At 35.7% G+C, this 22,297-nt stretch overlaps 1 protein-coding gene across 7 annotated transcripts in view; it reads right to left on the bottom strand.

The window, feature by feature from the left end:
- LOC111864158 (piezo-type mechanosensitive ion channel component) overlaps nt 1-22,297 on the bottom strand; it is a 288,244-nt gene that overhangs the window by 105,368 nt on the left and 160,579 nt on the right. For 4 of the 7 annotated variants that reach the window (XM_023851212.2, XM_023851215.2, XM_023851216.2 and 1 more), the window contains 2 exons: nt 13,864-14,027; nt 6,356-6,400 (listed from right to left, as the gene is read on the bottom strand). In XM_023851212.2, the coding sequence (XP_023706980.1) occupies nt 6,356-6,400; nt 13,864-14,027 (209 nt within the window). The remainder of the gene's footprint in view (nt 1-6,355; nt 6,401-13,863; nt 14,028-22,297) is intronic. The other 3 variants (XM_023851213.2, XM_033751338.1, XM_033751339.1) reach the window with 1 other exon arrangement.

Below are 22,297 nucleotides of genomic sequence, written 5' to 3'. Positions count from 1 at the left end.
TTCTCAATGCAAGCAAATTTACAGAATGACATTAATTCAGAAATTAATTCTATATGACAATAATACAAGTGATTACTCTTAAACTGTGTCTGACAAAAATACACTTCAAGATATGCTACTCAAGAAAAGCAAACAGGAAAAATCTATATGTTGAAATATTTATGAATTTGGACAGGTTTTGCATTATTATTACTTTTTTATGAAAAAAAAATGTTGGGTTATTACTTACTGCTAGAAAAAATGGTTTTCTCAGTATCAAAATTCATCAAAATTTTATCAATAAATTCAGGATACAAAATAATCTGGTATAATCTAAACATGAGATATCCAGGTTACTTGTAGACATGTGTAATGTGTACTCATACTTCCAAGTCTGCCAAAAGGATAAGAATATGTTTGGAGTAATTTATGTTATCCTGACATCCTTCTGGCTTGGTACATCACATTCTGATAAGGACAGGAACAAGAATCACCATGTGCAACTGACACAGTTGACAAATAAAACAGCAAAAAGGGAAATGCCTTGGAAACATGTTCAACTGAAGAACAGTTGTGAACTACCTTTATTAATAACTGTATTTGTCAACTATGATGCACTGAAAGAGTCTGAAAATGAATCATAATTACAGATGTCATAATATTTATAAAACAGTTAATTTCAATCGCAAAGGGTTGGAGCCCCTTTACAGTTACTGTTAAAAAATTAAAGCACTTGCCATTTAAAATTTGCTGTACCTAATCCATTAGAGCAGCAGTAAATGCCCTTGACTACTGCCACTCAATTTTCTGGGTGTTCACTCTATGATAACTCAAAACCCTAAAACAATACATAAATTTATGTGACCCTCCTAATATCTCCAGGTCAGCAAAAAATGCAGTTCAGCACATCACTGCAGATCTCTGTCGGACTGTACAGTGACAGCAGGAACTTAAATAGCTTTACAAACTTTTTACACCTACAGTGAGCTATAAAATGTTCATGTAATCACATAAATAACTGCGAAATGGTTTTCCAAATGCAGCTGCATATTGTGAAGGCACTTACATTAAATTTTAGTGACTTGTCAAAACTGTACATGAACATAAATATATTTTAAATAACTACAGAATTTGGTAACTTCATGGAGGATCACAATCCACAGTTTCAGAAAACATGCCAGATGCAACAAATGTCATTCAGTGTGTTCAGTGTGGTATGCTACATATGATAAGATTCTGTCAACTGGGCCAAGTCAATAACAATATTTTAATTCCAAAGATAACTATGATAAGAGACAACATTCTTATGTTTGCACAGTATGATTTAACACTTCATTTAAGCCTTTACCAGACATCTGACTTATAAATGAATAACTCCATCTCATACATTCTTCCTTGAGCAGATTACAGTTGTTCATAAAATTAGAAATTTCCTCTAATGAAACTAAACTTTCTTCGATTATTACTGTATTACATTGGACCCTACCCTCAGAAAGTTCAGTGTTATTCACATCTGCATATTTCTCTAATATTCAATAATGTTATCTTCCTATCCACACCTGGTGTGCTGAGTGGCCTCTCCCTTTGAGGTTTTCAGAACAAAATGTGAAATATATTGTTCTCCTCTTTCATAACACGCCTCTGGTTGCAGCTTCTGTTATTATTTAGTCCATCAATTATTCTAACAAAATATTAGGTTATGAATATGAATTGTGAAGGGAGGTCACGTAAAATTCATCCATACAATCACCTGAAATTAAGCCCCAGTATGTACAAAAACATGCAGTAACATTCTGGATAACACATATAATCCATGCAAGCTCTAAATTTCTTACTGCACAGCACAAGCAGATAGGCAGAACAGGGAACATCTCGAGAATGTGAGTAGAAATGGAGGAGAAAGTCATTAGTTTGTGTATACTCTAATTCATTTTCCGTTCATCTAATGCTTACAAAGGGCAATTTTCAAATCAAATCAAATTTGTGTAGCTTGCTCAGTTTATCTGAAATGGTTTCTAAAGATGGGTTTAATTATAAAAAGGGGTTTTCTCTCCAAACAAAATAGTACAAGACATTTCAGGAATCTGCTATGCTATTTTACAAACCCATACATTCTCCAGAATTAGAGCTCAGATAAGGACAAAAGATCTGAACACATGGATGACAAGAATGAAGAAATTTAATTCTAAAAGCTTTGTACATTACAATCAGACAAGGTAGTCTGGAACTTCGCTAAGAATCGAGAATAATGACTGTTAAGAAAGTAAAAATTCATTTTCGTGTGATTAACAGACAACCAAAGAGTTTAATGCATAAGCAATCTCCAAGACTGTAGACAGTCTTGAAACTTCTAACAGCCAATAATGATTGTACATTCAAAACAGCGTCACGGGTAAAAAGATATGATGAAAGGAAAAAATTCTGGAGTCTTGATTATTTACAGCTATATGAGTAACTAGAAATAAACAAGTTAGGAAATGTGTGCACACCAGTACTGTAACAATACCTCAGTTACTGCCTATAGATTTTAATTCTTGAATGCTCACTTCTGACATCTTTCTACAAACAGCATAAAACAGGATGGGTGGAACAGCAAGGACTTTCAGTATAAGATGTGATTAAACTCTGACCAATTACTCTTGAGTTATGATATGGCTCATTACAAATATCACTTTTATTTACTTACTTTAAAAATGGGGAGAAAAAGTATAATTTGGCATAAAATGAGGGTCTCTTCTCTCTACAACTTTTGGCTAAACATGTTTTGCTCTAACAAATATTTAACAAATTAAGCTCAAGATGCATGCAGAAATGTGTGCAGCCTTTGTGTAAAACGCCCACTGTTGCCGTCAGATTTTGTTCAAAATTGAAATATCATGAAAGATTTTGGTAAAACTAAAAAAATACAAATGTTATGAAAATCCATTCATTGGTTCTTCAGTTTTTCAATATAGACAGATGAACAGACAGATATGGTAAACCAAATGGAAATTTTTTTTTTTTAATTTTTCATTGTGAATGTGCCAAAATCCTAGTTTCTACCTTACGTCATTTATAAGAGGAAAAATGACATCACTGTTAATAAATAGGGCAAAAAAACTTCCATAGTCTATACAACTGGAATAACTGTTCTCACTGTCACTTCATAATGAGACCGACTCACTAAACGATTGATTCTTAATTTATTTGATGACATTACTTCAACTGCCAAGGTTACACTGTTAATGAAAGTATGATTACCGAAGTGGAACAGACGCAGAAGTAGTGGTCACAGCCTATTTTAACATTTCCTAACCCAGATTATGATTTATTTAATGCAAGATCCAGAATAATTTAAAGTTGGATACATTTTATAGTAAAAATTTTATGAGAACGCAAAAATGGGAAGCATGCTTCCTCTATACTACAACTAGGAAACCAGCTTAGTAGATAACATATGGGGAAAATTAAAGTATAAAATGAATGTTCAAATGAACGCAGCAGGGTTAGATTCTGTCTTGTATCTGTTTGGGGAGAATGAGGAAAATCATAATAACAGAATAGCCATTCTCCAGACTGAAACTATGATCTGGGAAACTCTGAATACGAAGCAAGAGTGGTAACTCTATATTACAACAGCAATTTTTAATGCAGTACGTCTTACACCTCAAACATATACTTCCTGGCACCTGCCAAGCATGCACTGTGTATAGGTGTAAGATTCCTGACATTAGCATCAAATTAAGTCACAAATTCTACAAGACAGAATGATATCTGACACAGGAGATATTTCAAAGCTCATTTTAACTGACAAAAGCTGCATGCTGAACGAGTGATACTGCATGATACCGGCTACTGCAATCATAACATGACAAAAACAAAATCAGTAAACTCCTGGTTTTCTGGTATCCAAGCATCCAGAATTCCCATCCAATTGGCAACAATTTCAAGTAAAGTAAAAAGTAAAGCTATCCCTGTACCAGGCCATGAAGGCCCATAGGGTTGTGAGATGTTCAAGGTCCCACATTATCTAGACAATCGGCTCAAAGATGGCGTAAGGTTGTCAGCCTTATGCGCTGGCCACACTTTACTCCCCAGAAAAATTATTTAATTAATTCCTGGTACTCATTTCTGTTAGAGGCTGAGTAAACCCCAGGGCCTAGTGTGGCTGGAAGGATTAGATCAACTGAAAAAAATCCAATGACCTCATCGGGACTTGAACCTGCGACCTTTCGGCTTGTAGCATAGCGCCTCAACCACTACGCTACCGCGCACCCCCAACAATTTCAAAGAGACCTTCATATTTTTATAAAATTATTTAAAAAACAAAAACAAATTTGTGATGCATATATGCCCAGCTGCCATGCAGCAGTTCTCCCAGCCACCACTAAGTAGGCTATCACCCTCCATCATGCAGGTACCTTCAGAGTTGGTGCTAGTTAGATTTGTGATAGCATTAGAGTATTTATATAAAAAAAATCCTCCACTCATCAATCTGTTGTGTGCCCTATGAAGACTCCTATGCAAGGACTAAAGTGAAAATGTGTTGTTTTGACTCTGTATTGGGTTTTTATAACAGTTTCTTTCATGCAACTGGCAGACCCCATACCCAATACATGGTGGATAACAGGGAGTTTACTTATATTACTTCCACTTTTATTCATAACTAAAAATTATAATTTTAAGCATGCCTTAACAAGTTTCAGTTGCAACGGAGAGTGATATGTTGTAGCTTATAGTCAGTATTTTAGTTATACAATGTACAGAATCAAGCAAGATTGAATAATTTGACAAAAATTTTGTAGGACTGTGGTCTGTGTCAGTGGTTCTCAAAGTGTGTTTCAAAGGATCCCAATGTGAAGTAGAATTCAGAGGGAATAAATTCAGCAATGGCAACTGAATAGGCATATCAAATTGTAAAACAAGGCTTCAATAGCTTACTGATTCAGTACTGAAGATCCTTTTCATGCAGGCATGATCAAGGATGTCGGTGTTTAGAAGCTGTGTTAGCAATACAGCTAGTTCCAGCATACGTAATTGTAATGATGTAATACCCCACAGGTTATTCTGCCAAATTTGTAATGCCTGGTGAGTATAACATCAACAATCCAAATGCTATATTGCAAATGCAATTATTCTCTGCTCTCAGCTTCAGTTCTTTTTCACTCCTACATAAATGCTTCATGTATTCAGTTCCTGTTATGACTGCAATAAGTGTGGGTAATATGCTAATACACAAGCAGATAGTAATGACATGCATTTGAAACCGAAAACTTGATGAGAAAAATAAAAACTTGAAACTGCATCCAGAATCTAAAACAGTGTTAAAGTGCTAACATCGGGCAAAAACAACAGTCAGTTTCCAGCCAAGGAAAATAAAAAACATGGAAACTAAAAGCAGAGTATAATACAATGTTATAAAATACTACAGTAAGGGATAAAACAAAAGATTAGTTTACTATAATAATCCACACTTTATAAAAATTTCAACAGGTGACTTGTAACTCTAAATTTGAACTCACACTGTTTTGGAAAATATAACAAACACTTGAGTGAGGTACAGATTTTCTGTGTGTTTTTGTAATTTCTCTGTATAGGTTTAAATAAAACCTATGAATGATTCAGTCAAAATAAAAGAGAACCTTAAATTTTGGAATGGTGTAGTTAAGTCATCCTGGTTATGTAAAATGAATGAATTTGTATCAGAACAGAGTATTTGCTTTTTGTATTTCTGATTACAGGAAGTGCACATTAGTCACACAGCACAAACTGTTATGTCAACATCTTATATCTTGAAAACAGCCAAAAGAAAAGCATACAACATAAAATATTTCTCAAATTTAAAGATCTCGATGGCACATTTACTACAACAAAGAACAAGTTCCAAAAGTTTTTTCTTTGTAATGTTTTCTTTATCTACCAAATGTTTAATGAAATGTAACTAAAAATATTTTAATTAGTAAAATTCTCACTGGGAACTAAATTATAATATTTCTTCATTATTCTTTCATGGCACATGTTAACACAGGAGTGAATATACATGATATATCCACCTGGACACATTTGTTCTGCGAGTTCTGTTTAACGTCTGAAAGGAAAAATGCATCTGTACTGCTCTAAAAACGGTTTCTTTAAAGAAAAGAAATAAACAGATTAGTATATTAATTTTATTATCCTGTAATCATATTCTGCAAGGGATTTTATCATTAATTATTACTGGCAATGTTACTTTATCACATAAGTTTTTAATCCATAAAGTTGTGGAAAGTGTTTGTTAAAAGGAAATATGATAAACATGGAATGACATCCCAGCAACCAAGCTAAGAAACATGTTTCATCAGCCTTCCACCAAAGCTGACCCATTTGTGAGCAAAGCTTATCACAAACAGTGCATTACCATCACGATTTGTTCTTGGATATCGCCGAACAGACCCAGGTGGTGCTGAGGAGTGTGAACCAAAAATAAAAGAAGACACTTTCAAAAACAAAACAGAATAGCACAACAATAAAGATATAAACAAAAACTTCAATAAGAAACTTAAAAATTAATACATTAACTTATGCACTTACAGTAAAAAAACAAAATAAAAAAGCTTGAACATTTTCTACTGCTCCAGGAATGAAGATAATTACAGTAAAATTTGTGATGTTTCTCCACAGGTTAAAGACATAATGTTGAAGAAAATAAACCAAATTCTGGAGAGAAAAATAAATATAAACTTCAGACACATTCAAACAGTTGAACTAGATCTGTCTGGAACTGGGATGAGTACAAGGTGAACATGATAAAACCTGCATTCAGTATTCCACTGGTCTTGTCTGGTATTCTCATATTCAATCACTTATGTACAACATCAGCCACAGAACATGAAAGGCAGCTACAGTATCACTAAGCTAAGAGCTACTAGTGAAACTACAAAGAGTGGGCTGGTGGTCAGGATGCAGTGAGAATGGTGCCAGTTAAATGCAAGCAAGGTGAGGTCTCATTACATGTGTGGTGGGACTGCGGCGATGACAGAGAGACAGAGGGGCGTGGGGTGGCGAGCGGATGCATCCAGGGGGGACCGATGGACGACTGACGTCGATGACCGCCACCCAAACTGCTACCAGTTGTGCTGTGCCCCACCACGGCACCATATGGTGGTGGGGAGAACACTGGGAAGCTGTCCATATCAAGCGAGGGCGCACGGGGAATCAGCTCAGAGGTGGGGGGTGAGCTAAATGACATGCGCTGTGGTTCCAGGTAGCCATCCAATGACACTGTCATGATGGCAGAACTGGGTGTTGGTGCTTGCAGTAGTGAGCCTGCCCCACGTGGTGTGAGGGGAGGGAGGTCTCCTTCTTCTTCGTTGTCATCAATAGGGGTGTGATAGCCTTGGGGGGATGCAGGGGAAGTCATGCTGGGGGACTGGGCCAGAGGGACTGCTGTTAAAAGACATGTCCTAGTTAGTTGTTTGATGGTAAGTGTAACAGCCAAGTCTGCATTTTGGTCACTCTTCACATGAAGAACATGAAGGGGTCTATGGACTGAGTCTCATACCATCTAGCAATGAGGTGTACATGTTGTGAACATGAAGATGTAACATGAGGTTAATGTACACTGAAATACATAATTTATTAGAAACACAGCCATTGAAATGGTCAATAAAAAAATGAATTATCACCATTCAATTATGCTGCAATGAAAATTATGCAATACAGAAGAGACAAGCAATTACAAATTACACACAAAAGTGTGGCACTATGGACTCTGAAGGCTTCAAAACATTTTAAGAATGTGGAATAAAACAACATAAAAAAAGCTCCTGAAATCATAATGTTTCTATGGTATATTATTTAAGTGGTGCGTTCAAAAAGTATCGAACCTTCTTTTTTCCCGCGTAAACCAATGAAGCGCGGGAGGCTCCCTTCGGTAGAGATGTGGAGGGGACATTCATGCGCAGTCGTGAATTTTTTCCCACCCACAGAAAGCGTCAGTCTCTGGCAGTCGGCCTATGAGCGAGGACGTGTAGTGAGCGCTCGTCGGATTCCAGTAAGGCGTAAAATGACTGAACAACATGAGCAGTGATATTGCATCAAATTTTGCCAAAAGTTTGGCGATACCAAAGTGGAAACCATTTGCAAGATTTAACAGGCTTTCAGGGACGATGCCATGAGCAACTCATGGATAAAGGAGTGGTACAACCGCTTCAAAGATGGCCACACATCAGTGGACAGCGAACTGCGTTCAGGCAGACCCTCAACAAGCCGAAATGAGAATGTCATTTAGCAAGTGTGGACTTTGGTCATGAAGGACTGTCGTATCACAGTCCAAGAACTTGCAGACGAGATAGGGGTAAGCACTGGATCGGTACATTCAATTTTGACCAAGGATTTTGGCATGAGGAGAGTGTCCGCGAAATTCGTACTGAAACTGCTAACAATGGAGCAGAATCAACGCCATCTGGAAATTACACAGGACATGCTGGACAATGCAAACAGTAACTCCAACTTTCTGAACACCATGATGACAGGCGATGAGTTGTGGGTTTATGGGTATGACCCGGAAACCAAGATGCAGTTGTCACAGTGGAAACATCCAGCATCCCCGAGGCCAAAGAAAGCATGGCAGGTCGGCAGCAATGTCAAGGTCATGTTGGCCGTTTTCTTCAACTCCTGTGGGGTTGTGCATCATGAGTACACACCACAAGGCCAAACCATCACAAAGGAATACTACAAGGAGGTCCTTCGTCGCCTTCGTGATGCTGTGCGGCACAAACGACCGGATCTGTGGGCAGCAAAAACTTGGCAGCTCCATCATGATAACGCACCCACCCATTCTGCACATCTGATTCACACTTTTGTCACCAAACACAACATCCACGTGGTTCGTCAGGCTCCCTACTCCCCTGACATGGCTCCGTGTGACTTTTGGCTATTTTCCAAGCTGAAAATGCGGCTGAAAGGAACCTGATTTGAGTCAAGAGAAGACATCATGCAGAATGCGACAGCCCACCTGATCACCATGCCAAAAGACACATTCCAGAAGTGTTTCCAACAATGGCGGAAGCGCTGGGAGAAGTGTGTGCATTACCAAAGAGACTACTTTGAAGGGGATTAGTGTTTTGTACCCAAAATCAGTAAATGCATTTCTGCCGACCAAAGGTTTGATACCTTTTGAACACACCACGTATATTTATAAATCCGTTCTTTTTCTGTATTTAAGGTTTAAGCAGTCACAGCTAAGAATTTGTGTCAAATTAGTAGAAAGAGAGTCCGCAATTTCTGAAACTGACAACAACAAAAGTTTCCACATTTGACTTTATATTTTTCGTGGTAATGACCTACACAGGAGTAAATATACAAGTCTATTAAAAGTTTGTAAAACATAATTGTTCTCAAAAACTGTCCAACTTGTGTGAACATTTTCTTTATAATACAAAAAAGTAAAACGAGTGCAAACTAGTCATTATATTAGCAGAAAATGAAAAACTGGTGTTCCTTTCCTTTATTTGCATTGTGTAGTTTTCATTATTGGAACTATGTAAAGTATGAAAAAGCATTAATATTACAGAAGATTTATATGAACAAATCATTCTTGTTAAGCTAAAACAGCTTAAATCACCAAAGTATTCCTTCAGTATCTGCTCAGTATATATAAGCATATTCCATTTGCGTTTTTGTTACATGATTATGTTGTATGGTTATTTTGACAGCTGATGTTGGTAATACTGATACTGTAATTTTCATTAGTTTTCTTCCTATACAGTTTACTGAAGAAGTTACAACATAATCTACCCTTAGAAACAAAAAAAAAAAATATTCAACTAACAGTTTCTGCTTTTACCCACCAAAGAACATAATTTGCAACTAAGGGGCATGGAGAAATATGTATTTACATAATTCTCACTTTATTTCATTACAAATCATTTAAAACACAATGTCCTCTTTGTGTGTTCAGAATATGTCAAGTTCGTCATCTCAGTATGTTTTTTTCAGGTCATATAAATTTTCATCATAACATTAAATGTTAAATATTCTTAAATGATGTCTGCCCTTTTTATTCAGTGGTGATACTGGGTTTTACTACCAGCATGTTAATTTCTGCATAAATTCTATCTTACTTACAAAAATTTCTTTCCAAGCCTTCAAATTCCAAATATCATTCTTGAAGTACTGTAAAGAAACAGCATACACATAGCTGCTCCCACCACCTACTGGAAGTTCATGGGAATAGTGTTGACATGCATCACGTGCTGGCAAAGATGTTTCCCTGTGAAAGTGTCCGTGGCATGCACATCGACAATACAAGGTCATTGAAAAAGATGCCCAGGATATCAAAATTTAATATCTTTTTAAATACAGTAAGAAACTCTGATATCTTTTTCAGAAAATGTGTAAGAACTCTCAAAATTTAACATCATACCATAAGAGGTTTGATGTCACCACCATTTGTAACTGTACAAACATCTAAGTGGGACTCTGTTTCTGTTCAGGTACAGTGAAATATGTCTGGTGGAACTGTTGCTATAGCTACTGTGATTCTGTCATAGGTGAACAAATTACAAATTTTTACATCACAGACATTTCTCACATACCCCCAAATGAAAAAATCAAGTGGTGTTATGTCAGGACTCCTTTGAGGCCCGGCCAATTTCTTTAACCTGAGTAACTGATTTGTCTGTTCCATATGTACATCAAAAATTAAGTTGAATGATCAAAACTGACTTGAACCGGGTACACCATAGCACATAATTAGCTTTCTGCTGAATGGATGCCAATCCACTAACTGACTAACCAATCACATAACATGAATACCCCCAAGCAACTACTAATGCACTGGTCACAGTAGCTGTGCGGTCTAAGGCATGAACAGTTTCACCCACTTGGAAGGTGGGGTCATGGACTGAAATCCCACTTAAGGCATGGATGTTTGGTGTGTGTATGCGTTTATTCCGTGTTTGTGTTGCTCAGTGTTTAGATAGACGCCTTGTGACGAGCTTATCGCTGTCCAAGGAGTCCTACTGTCTGTGAAAAAATAATTATGGAACTTAGAACTTAATAAGAGCCCAGGGCCCTGAATGGGCTGGAAGAGATAGTGAAAAGAGAAATACTAATGCATAGTAACATTCACTGTGACAGCAGCAGTGCACAGGACAAGTCAGGATAAATCCTGGAGTTTTTTAATATTCCAATACAAACATTAAATCATATGTCCCAAATCTACCCACATATTAAACAACTGAATCCTGGAATTCCTTTTTGATGACCCTGTACTTCTGACAAAGGTACATTGAGAACTCATGTGCCAGGAAATAAGAAACAATCTTAAAACATCAATTTCCAGCTCTTGGAGCTTAACAAACAGCAACTGAAAATGTTTAATATTGTGGCATGTCCACTGAAAGCTGGAACAGTTTAATCAGCAGGGACTGCTGTCATGAGGCAATAGCTCTGTAAATGCATTTCCACGGCTACCAGGTCATGTGACCACAGCCACGCTTACACACAACAGAGGGACACGTCATGCCTGCATCAGCGGTGATGTCACATCAAAATAGTGGAACTGTGGGAAGCGGTGTTTTCTGTTGGGTCCGTGCAGAGGCTATATCTGGAGAATTGAAACACAAGCCAGTCAGTCCAGAGAGAGTCTGCAGGTAAACAGACAGCCAGCCAACCACAATATAATTCATATATTGTATATAGTGGAAAACAGAAAGTAGAACTGTAAAAGCCATAATATGAAACCTTATGGACATTTGCATTAAAAAAGAGAGAGAGGGAGAGGGATTTTTAAATCAATATGCTGCAAGGGAAAAATAATTATTCTTGTTACTGAAGATATGGCATTATCGTGTGGAACCACACTTCAGGATAATAAACTTTGGTGACTGTTTTCTGTAAGCATCTTCACTGAGGAGAAATGTGAGTGAAAAAATGAACAATTGACAAAAGTTTACAATAAAATATAGATTATTTAAAACAGTAGCTTCACAGCTACTGTAGCAGCAACTACAACTTTCTGCAAGAGAGCTATTCTTTTTTTGCATAAGAGGAAACGTTTGTGAAAAAGAAATAATTAATTATTGCAGATATTAATATATGTTGTACATTTTTCACTGCCACTCTTTTGAGTGTCAGAAGTAAGAAATTAGAAAATAACCACTGTTCCTTTCGTTACAACCTGCTATTTATTAGACAATTTATTCATGATTAGGAAATATGGTAGACTTTCACTGACTTCAAATATAAGGTCATAAATATATGTCAATTTTTTATCCGTTTGACGTTCCTAATTCTGAACGCTTAATTATTCTGCATTTCCTAGCTTGGTAATTACACTAACATACTGTGATGTAAAATTAATAGTGTGAAAAATTCCTATCAAGATGGAATTGAAGGGCACATCTAAGATCGTTATATATGTTCTTCCCACTAAACTAATGGATGAGAACCCTCATATGGGAATTTCTCATTAATTGTAAGATATGAGGTTTTCATGGCAGTGAATGTTAAGATTATGGTCTTCTAGGCTGTAACACCATGTAGTTTGGTACATTTTGTATAAACCTATCTAGTAAGATATATGATGTCACATTTAGATATTCCAGATGTACCTTACTGCCAAGTCAAAGAACACCTGTCCAGTCAACAAAAGTCGAATCAAGACCTGCTAAATTGTTAATCACAAACTTTATTCTTTTATTCAACTGCCCAAGTTCCTTCTTATACAAGGGAAGTTTTTCCTGGATTATTCCGCATAATCAGCTATATGGAAAAAAGAACTGGATCCATTGTGGTATGATAATACAACGAATTACTTCCACATTCCATTAAATTACAGTCATAAAATTTTAACAGAGAATATTCAAGAGAAGCTTGGTTATTGGTAATGAGACAAAATGTTGTCACAAGGCAAAAATGTATTTTTAATCCACTTAATTTGCTCCTTGCATAAAAAGATTTCCCACATTTGAAGCATTACTTCAGTATTATGAAACTATATTTTACTTACTTACAATAACATTCTACTTGATGGTTTTTTTTTAAAGATGACTCATTGGTTACAAACTTAACCCATTTATAGGAAATGGTTACAGGTGGTTTGGCTTCTGCTGGTTAGCAATAATGCAACACGTGAAACTGAGTGGAACCACATTATCTATCATATATGATGGCTTGCTCTTACATTTAGCTAGCACTTGAAAGCAGCTTGACTTGTTACTCATTTCCTTTATGTCTGAAGAAACATGATTCTGTTTCAGTCATTGCATATGATCAAATGTTTTACAAATTTTCCTATTAATGTTTAAGTCATGTCAGTTTGCATGTCTCCAGAATATCTGTTGGTACAATGTTGCATAATGTTCTGAAAGTTATCAATTTATCAGTACAGTGAGCAAATCAGTGGCTTTATTTATTGTTAGTATGAGGAGTAAGGAACATGGGAGCTGCAAAGACAGGAATGAAATGTAAATTGCTCACATTACAGAATACACTGTGTCAATACACAATTATTGTAATTTCAATGGCATTTTAATGCATTTAAGTGTTAATTTGTATTATAAATATTTTTACCTGTAAAATGGATTTGAAATGTTTTTTTGAAACTACTATTTTTCCTGCATAAGAGGCCTGAATTGCTTTATCCTCTGGAATACTTCACAAAAAGGTTTCACTGCATTTAGACAGATTTTTGGTTCTGGAATACCCTTTTCATTTACGGATATCAGTCTTCCCAGTTACTAAGAATAAATAACTAAGTTTTGGACTAAATTGAAAATCTCCAATTTATGATTACAAAACTTGAATTTCTGGTTTTGAAATAATGTTTATAAAATAAAATATGGTTTTATTTCTATAGACAATTATTACATAAACGGAGTATCACTGTTGTAATATCAACAAACATTCAATTTAACTCACCAACATGATGACTCTCAGGCTCTTTGAACATGGGTCCCTGGATCTTCTGTTGAGTGGCCTTAATTCGTTCCATCTTCACCCTTATCTTCTCAAGAATACGGTGTTCCTGATTCTCTTGCTCTCTTATCCGCTTCATTCGTAATTCCTCGATCAACTCTGCACCCCTGTGTCAAATATATGGATAACACTCTTCTATGCATGTTTCAAGTCAGTTTGTACAAATGACAATTACAGAGTCACCTGGTTCTTCCCCATTTTACAGACTCATGGTAAATAATTTATGACTATTCGTATAGTGAAACCATGAAAGTGTGAGAATGGGTTATAATGAGGACTTCATAATAATGATAAAAACCACTGTAACCATCCATTTCTTAACCGAACATATAGAGAAAACCACTGCATAACATGAGGGCTTGTTTCCCATGCCTTTGCAGTAACAGCAAACTGTTTTCTCATAATTTTCTTCATTAACCATCCCTGCAGTTTTGCTTCAGAAGTTATTTACATCTGTCAGTTCATAAATGTTACATTTGCCCACCCTATCTAACCTATCCTTGTCTATGAGAAAGTTCACATTATAGAATCTCTCAAATTCTTCTTTAGTCCAACAGTTCAATAGCTTACTCCATTATGTATTATGTCACCTGGCTAGTTGAACTCCAGCTTAAAGAGGCATGGTGCAGTATCTCCCTCTTCTTTATCACGCAAATTTTCCTTTCCACTGAACACTCACTGACACAGGATGAACATGAATGTCATAGGATGCAACTATGCAGGTGCATGTTCAAGTTTTTTGCTCCTATAAAACATCTACTGCATTTTTCGTGCCGTTAACTACACAATTTTCAAAAACCCTAATTATGGCAATGGAAAGGAAGACCTTGGACTTGAAGAGAAAGCTTTAAATAATATGTCTGTGTGAAGTCAGCAGCTCAGCAAGAAGTGAAATAGGAAGGCAGTATGGATTAACTTCAACACTGTTTACAACACTGAAGTAGAGAAAATATGGTACACACTAAACACAAGCAAAATAAAATTATTTACGTGCGTGCATGTGTGCACGCGTAGTCATTCATCATTGGCTCTACAGCCGTTTGTTGGGCCCTGGCCTCTTCTTCAGTTTCATAATCTTTTTCATACAGATGGTAGGAACCCCTGTACAAGTGATGAGCTCATCTCAAGGCCACTGCCTACACACAGGACAACACAAACACAGAATAAATGCACACATAAACGTCCATGTCTTGAGTGTGATTTGAACCCACAATTCCACCATTGAAGCAAGTGAAGACAGTTCATGCCTTAGATCATGTGGCCACTGTGGTTGGCTGTGTGCAATTATATACTGGTAAAATCTGTTCCACGATCTCAAGTTGCAACTGGGTGAAGTACATAATGGGACTTCTGCTACCAGTGTAATGTCACAGACACAGGAACTACAGATAGGTAAGATGGTACAGACCCTAACTATGTACATTATGAAGAGCATCACTTTCATTATGAGCACCATAACTTAAATGTGTTCATTTAATTATGTTAAAAATTCAACAGTTATAGGTTCATATATAGTTTATGTGCCACTATCATAATATACATTTTAAGGCTAAGTATAATGGCTGTTTGACAATCATATCTTATGTACTTCACATCAGAAAGTTGCATGTAATCCAATCATGAGATTTAAAACAATGCACAATGTAATGTACCTATGTCCATGGTTTATGCTGACCGTCTTACAGTGTATACACTTTTTCACCTTATTCTTCACTTCCACGCTACATGTTTCAGCACTAGTGTGCCATCTTTAGGTGTCTTTATGCACGTTAAACTATTGTACTGCATGCCATGATGTCTTCATTCTAAAATGACTAAAATTTGTATTCATCATATATGACGATGAATTCTAAATAATAAAACTTTTCAGGATTCTTCCTATGTCGCACTCAAACACGCGAATAACGCCAATCCTCTTTTATGTGAGCATTCTTCCTACATATATTTGTGTATTGTGTTCTGTGTTGTGTCTTGCTCCTGTTACTGCATGCGTTCTACTGCAGCAGTACAGAGCAGTACACGCATGCAGTAACAGGAGCAAGACACAACACAGAACACGATACACAAATATATGTACGAAGAATCCTGAAAAGTTTTATTATTTAGAATTCATAGTCATATATGGCGAATACAAAGTTCAGTCATTTTAGAATGAAGACATCATGGCATGCAGTACAATAGTTTAACATGCATAAAGACACCTGAAGATGGCACATTAGTGCTGAAACATGTAGTGTGGAAGTGAAGAATAAGGTGAAAACGTGTATACACTGTAAGACGGACAGCATAAACCATGGACATGAATCAGTGTAACAGGACGCTAAAATATAACATTGGTAATGTACCTATGTTAACCGTTAATGGGATTTAATCTTCTTTTGTATGTTTAATTTGTTACTGCAGTTAAACTTGTTTATATTATGCACATGAAGTGAAATGAGATTGGAGTGGAGTTGATGGGAGTGATCGGGACAGTAAGTCCCAGCTCCTCTTGAATAAAGACTGTGACATGATAGGAAAGCAAGAGAGTAATGGGGTTTTAAAGCCAAATGAGACTGATCACACCCTGACTTCACTGATTTCCCAAGAGAATGTCAGCCCACATCTTGTGGGTGACATTAAAAATTCTAGCAGGGATCTCAATCTGGATCGAAATTTAGACACGACTAAAATTATGCGATCATGAAGACTCTGAAAACCACCCTCAAAAAGAAGGGATGATTTTTTTTATGGACGGGAGACAGCAAAATAAAAACATGACTCATATAAAAGCAGATAATATACAAATGCTCCATCATAATGTGCAGAACTTAAAAAATAAAATACTGTAACTAACTGTTTTACTAAAATCTGACCTAAAAATGTTGATATATTATGTTTTACTGAGCATTGGCTAAAGTAGGATCAGTTAGAATTAACAAATATTGAGCATTTTAAACTAGTAAGTAAGTTTAGTAGAACTAGTTATGAACATGGTGGTTCATGTATATACGTAAAAGAGTATGTACAAACTACAGAACTACTCTACTTGCAAAAATTAGGTAAGGAAAAAGATTCTGAAATGTCCATAGTGGACAATATTATATTTAAGCATCCTGTTGCACTTTATATGATATATGATATATCTCCGTCCTAAGTGCAAACTATATTTATAGGTCTTTTGTTTTGTTCTTCGTTATACACTACACGTAAAGATAAGCAGCGGCACGCACACAAGAAGACTACACAGAATAACACTTATACAATACTAGAAACAAGAAGAAGCCGCTGCAGCACTACAGACATAGGGCGAGTAACCATGACATGTTTAAAATTTAAAATTTAGAGAAAAATTTTTTAAAGGATTTCAAATTAGAACCGAAGATTTTATAAGTGCTAATCAGGAAGACCTATGTTTTAAATTTTAAATGTTATAAATAAGTGCAGTGTAACAGATACGTGAATGTATACACCTGATGATGGCCGTTTGGGGCCGAAACATGTAGTGTATAAAGAAGAAAAAAACGAAAGACCTATAAATTTTAAATTTAAATTTAAAAATTTTGAAAAAGAAAGAACAGAGATCTTATAGACATTTTAACTTGAATTAAAGTTTTAAAAAGTGCTAATTTAAAAATCAAATCGACGCGTGTTTAACAAAGATTTTATACAATTAGAAAGACTGGTGATTTTAAATTTTAACAAGCAGTGTAACAGCTACGTGAGTGATACACACCTGATGATGGCCATTTAGGGCCGAAACATGTAGTGTGGAGGAGGAAAAAGAAGCAAAAACTACAATAAAATTGTTGCACTTAAGACGGTATTTGTCCATATATATTGTGTGAGTGTAACAGGATGCTGAAATATAATACTATAAATATAGTTTGCACTTAGGACGGAGTTCTAGTCCGTAGTGGAATTGTTGAAGGACAAAATAGTTGCTGTGTGTATTTATAGGTCACCAGATGGTGACTTTTACATATTCCTAAAAAATTTGGAAGTTGCAATCCAAAATGTGCAGTTGAAGAAAAAAAATAATTTTATGTGGTGACTGGAACATAAACTTCTTCGATGACAGTGTAAGAGTACGAGAACTAAAAAATTTGCTTTGGTTCTATAATATGGCCAACATAATTACATCCCCAATCAGGGTCACAAAGAATTCCTTAACACAGATAGATGTCATAGCAACAAACAAGCAAGTTTTGGAATACACATCATCAGTATTGGACTTGGGTTATTCGGACCACTTGGCACAAACACTACAGATTAATGTAAATAGACGAGAGTGGGGTCCTAAAATGAGCAGAAAAAGAGTTTACTAAAGAGGATATCCAGGAGTTTAATTATTTACTACAGAAGGAGTTATGGCAGGAGAGTTTTTCAAACTCAGATGCAAGTGCTAGTTTTAATGATTTTATGGGCACGAACCTTTATTATTATAATATAGCATTTCCAAAAAAGACTGTTTATATGAAAATGACAAGGAAAAACAAATGGATTACCCAAAGCATAAGAAATTCTGGTAAAAGGATGAGACTGTTAAGTGGTTTTAAAAAANGACTCTTCTTTCAAAGCACAGCATGCTTCCATGCGACCTTGTTTTTGTTCAGCAGTCAGCAGTCGTGGCACGAATTTCGCAGCCACCCTTTTCATTCCCAAATCTTCTGTCATAATTCGCTGAACTGAGCTCGAAGTCACTCCTGACAGCTCCACAATTTCTTCAATGGTCCGTCATCGATCTTCCTTGATGATTTCACAAATTTTTTCAACATTTTCATGTGTTCGGGCCATTGCAAAAACGACGATCACACAAAACAGTTGTCACTATAAACTCTGCCGAAACTAGTCCTTACCTTCTGAAGCAACGGTAGTCGGCTTATCGACTCAGGAATGTTAGCTCTATGCGCTCATAGCGGCAAAATGAGGTACTACAAAAGCTCTGCCCACAAAAAAATTAGTTCGGTTTCTTTTGGGTACCCCATTGTATATCACCAGATATAAAAAAATTTATAAGAGTGTTATGAAAGAAGCAAAAAAATAGCAAATGATAAGTATGTTTCAAGGTCTCAAAATAAAATGAAAGCTGTGTGGCATTTAATAAAAAATGAAGTTGGTAAGTCATGTAAGGGTGATAAGAAAATCCAATTGTTTAGCGGTACAAAAATGATATCAGATTAACAACGTGTAGCAGATATGTTAAATAATTTCTTTGTTGAAATAGTTGATGAATTTTTAAGTCAAAACAACAACAAAAAAAAAAAAAAACACACAGTGGCAGAAAAAAAGGATAAACTGCTGCCCTAATACCATATTTTTCCATCCAGTCACTGAATATGAAATAGAGTGTGTAACAAAGAGTCTAAAAGGTAAATTATCCGCAGGATATGACGAGATACCAGAATATCTTGTTAAAAAATGTATAAATTATGTAAAAAGACCACTGGCTCATATTTTCAATGCCTCATTGAGCTCAGGCACCTTCCCAGATAGATTAAAATTAGCTAAAGTGATACCTCTGCATAAAACGGGGACTATCATGATATTAAAAACTATAGACGGATATCCATTTTATTGGCCTTTTCCAAAATATTAGAAAAATTGATGTATAATAGGCTAATGCCTTTTTTAATTCAAAATAATATATTAACAGAGGCCCAAAATGGCTTCAGAAAGAATAAATTAACTGACACAGCAAGTCAGTCTTTTATTGAAAGTATACAGGAGGCCTTAGATAATGGCCTATATGCCACAGGATTACTTTTTGATTTATCAATGGCATATGACGTAATAGACAATGATATACTATTAGAGAAACTAGACTCATATGGCATAAGAGGTGTGCCAAATATGTGGTTCAGGCCTTACCTGTCAAACAGACTCCAATATGTAGAAATAAGAAACACTGACGGCAGTGTCAAAACCAGTTATAATTCATCATGTAGGAAAGTGAAGTATGGTGTACCACAGGGATCAGTGTTGGGGTGGCTTTTATTTTTACTATACATTAATGATCTTTCAGAAAATGTTCAAGGAGCAAAGCTGGTTTTATATGCAGAGGATACCAATTTGTTAATTACAGGAAAAGATGAACTTGACCTTCAATATAAAATAATGAACATTATGAAAGAATTAGAAATATGGTTTCAAAAAAATAACCTTATAATAAATACTAAAAAGACATCTGCCATGTCATCTCATTCAAAACAGTGGAATGATCCGTTAAGACCACAAATAGTTTTTAATAATACAGAAATAGTGTATCTTCAGAAGTGAGATTTCTTGGAATTCACATGACAGAAACCCTAAAATAGTGCGCGCATGTTCAATTTCTAAAAGCAAAGATATGCAAAGTAATTTATATGGTGAAAATATTAAAAGAAATAATGAGTCCATATATGATAAAAATTATTTATTTTTCGAATTTTGAGCCATGTATGAAAAATGGTATCTTATTGTGGGGTGGGGACGGGGAAAGTAAAAGCATTTTTAAATTGCAAAAGCGGGTTCTTCAAGTGATTAATGGTATTAGTAGTCACACGTCATGTAGACAAATTTTTAAAGATTACAATGTTTTAACATTGCCTTCTCTGTATATATTGGAGGTGACATTCTTTATCAAAAAATACAAGGCTTTTATGGCAATAAATTCGGACATTCATAATTATAACACACGAAGAAAATTAAATTTTCATGTACAGCACTGTAATACAGCTCTTTTTAAGAGGAGTGTGATAAATATGGGAATTAGTTTGTATAATAAGGTCCCCGATCAAATAAAACAAAGGGACAATTTTAACTCGTTTAAAAAGGAATTAAAATCTTTTTTGCTGAAAAATTCCTTTTATTCTGTAGATGAATTTATGTCTTTTGATTCATCAAGTGTGCAAATGTAATATATAGCTGATTAATTTGTTGTATTTGTGTAAAGACAATGAAATTAATGGTAACTAGATTTAGATAATATTATTCAGACAACAAACCCCCTATACTAGAGTGGTACAGTGTATACTGTAAAGATATGCACGAGAATTAGATGTAAAACTGACAATTTCCTTATCCAAATGGTTGTAATACCTGTATGTATGGACTGTTGAATGATAATAAATGATAATGATAATGGTTAGACTGTGGCTGAGACTTGCAAGCATGCATCAAACAGTGGGCATTACTTTAATTTGTGCTGGATGACATTTAATTAACAGTCAGTTGTGGGTACAACAGGTTACGTAAACTCAGAGTATCTTTAACCCTTTGTTCAGATAATGTTAATGACAATGATAATGGTGAACTGTTGTTCATTATTTCATATTTCTGTGAAATCCACTCCAGAGAACTATTGCCACACCCACATTATTATTCTGGCCTTAGCACCATGCTTCATTATACATAACTGAAATTAAAACAGACTTGTAGTTACATATTTCAACCATTTTTGGATATTACAATTATCCATTAGAACGCACACTTTTATAAATTCCATAAAATTCATAATATTGTGCTTGAATTTCAAATTCATTTCTAACAATCAATAGAAATGAGGTATTTAAGATGATGATTTGAAGTAAATAAATAAGAACATAGAAAACTCTGTATGGAAGGATGTTAACAAAACTCTGAGATAAGGCTGCAGTCTCTCACCATTACTACTGTTCATATGAGCAAAATAATGAGTAAACTGGGATTGATCGCATATAAACAAGTCTCAAGAGAAATGTTAAAATTGATACTATGCTATGTGGGCAAGCAGATTCTTCTGGCCTAACCAGAAACTTATCTAAAATACTCTGTAAAGAATTTGAATCATATGACTATAGAATTTTCCATAGACATTGGAAAAATAAAATTACAGCTTTCTGAGGACCAGAATTAATTAAAAGCTATATAAGCATTAATGACAGGATAACAGAACAAATTCCTTTAATTATTTGGGATATACCACTGTAATGGGAATGGCCTGTGTGTACCTCTTGTGTCATCTGAGATGTTTGAAAAACTGATTGGCTGATGAGTAACACTGAGGTCACCTACAAATATTCTAGAGATTTCACTACAGGTGACATGACTATAAAAGGAGCTGATTGTGACCTGTTTAGTTAGTGTGTTGGTCACTGCCTCTGTAGTCTAGGGGTAACGTTCCCACCTCATGACTCAAGGTACGCGGGTTCAAACCCGGCAGATGTCGTGGAATTTTTAAGGGTGGAAAAATTCAGGGAACAAGTCCTCTGGGAGGGACTTTAAGCTGTGGGTCTCGTGTCATAGATTTACGACATGTAAAAGATCCTCTTGTCTCTAGGAGACCTATGAGCAACAATTTCCCGCCCAAGTAGTTTCCAATGCCTCTGGTAGATGGGGGAAATATCAGGTACCAACGGCCGACCGTGTTGGCTGAACG

The sequence above is a fragment of the Cryptotermes secundus genome, unplaced genomic scaffold (genome assembly GCF_002891405.2).
Source record: "Cryptotermes secundus unplaced genomic scaffold, Csec_1.0 scaffold1647, whole genome shotgun sequence".
NCBI classification, from domain to species: domain Eukaryota; kingdom Metazoa; phylum Arthropoda; class Insecta; order Blattodea; family Kalotermitidae; genus Cryptotermes; species Cryptotermes secundus.
Note: the sequence above shows the minus strand (reverse complement) of the source record. Positions and strands in the feature narration are given on the sequence as shown.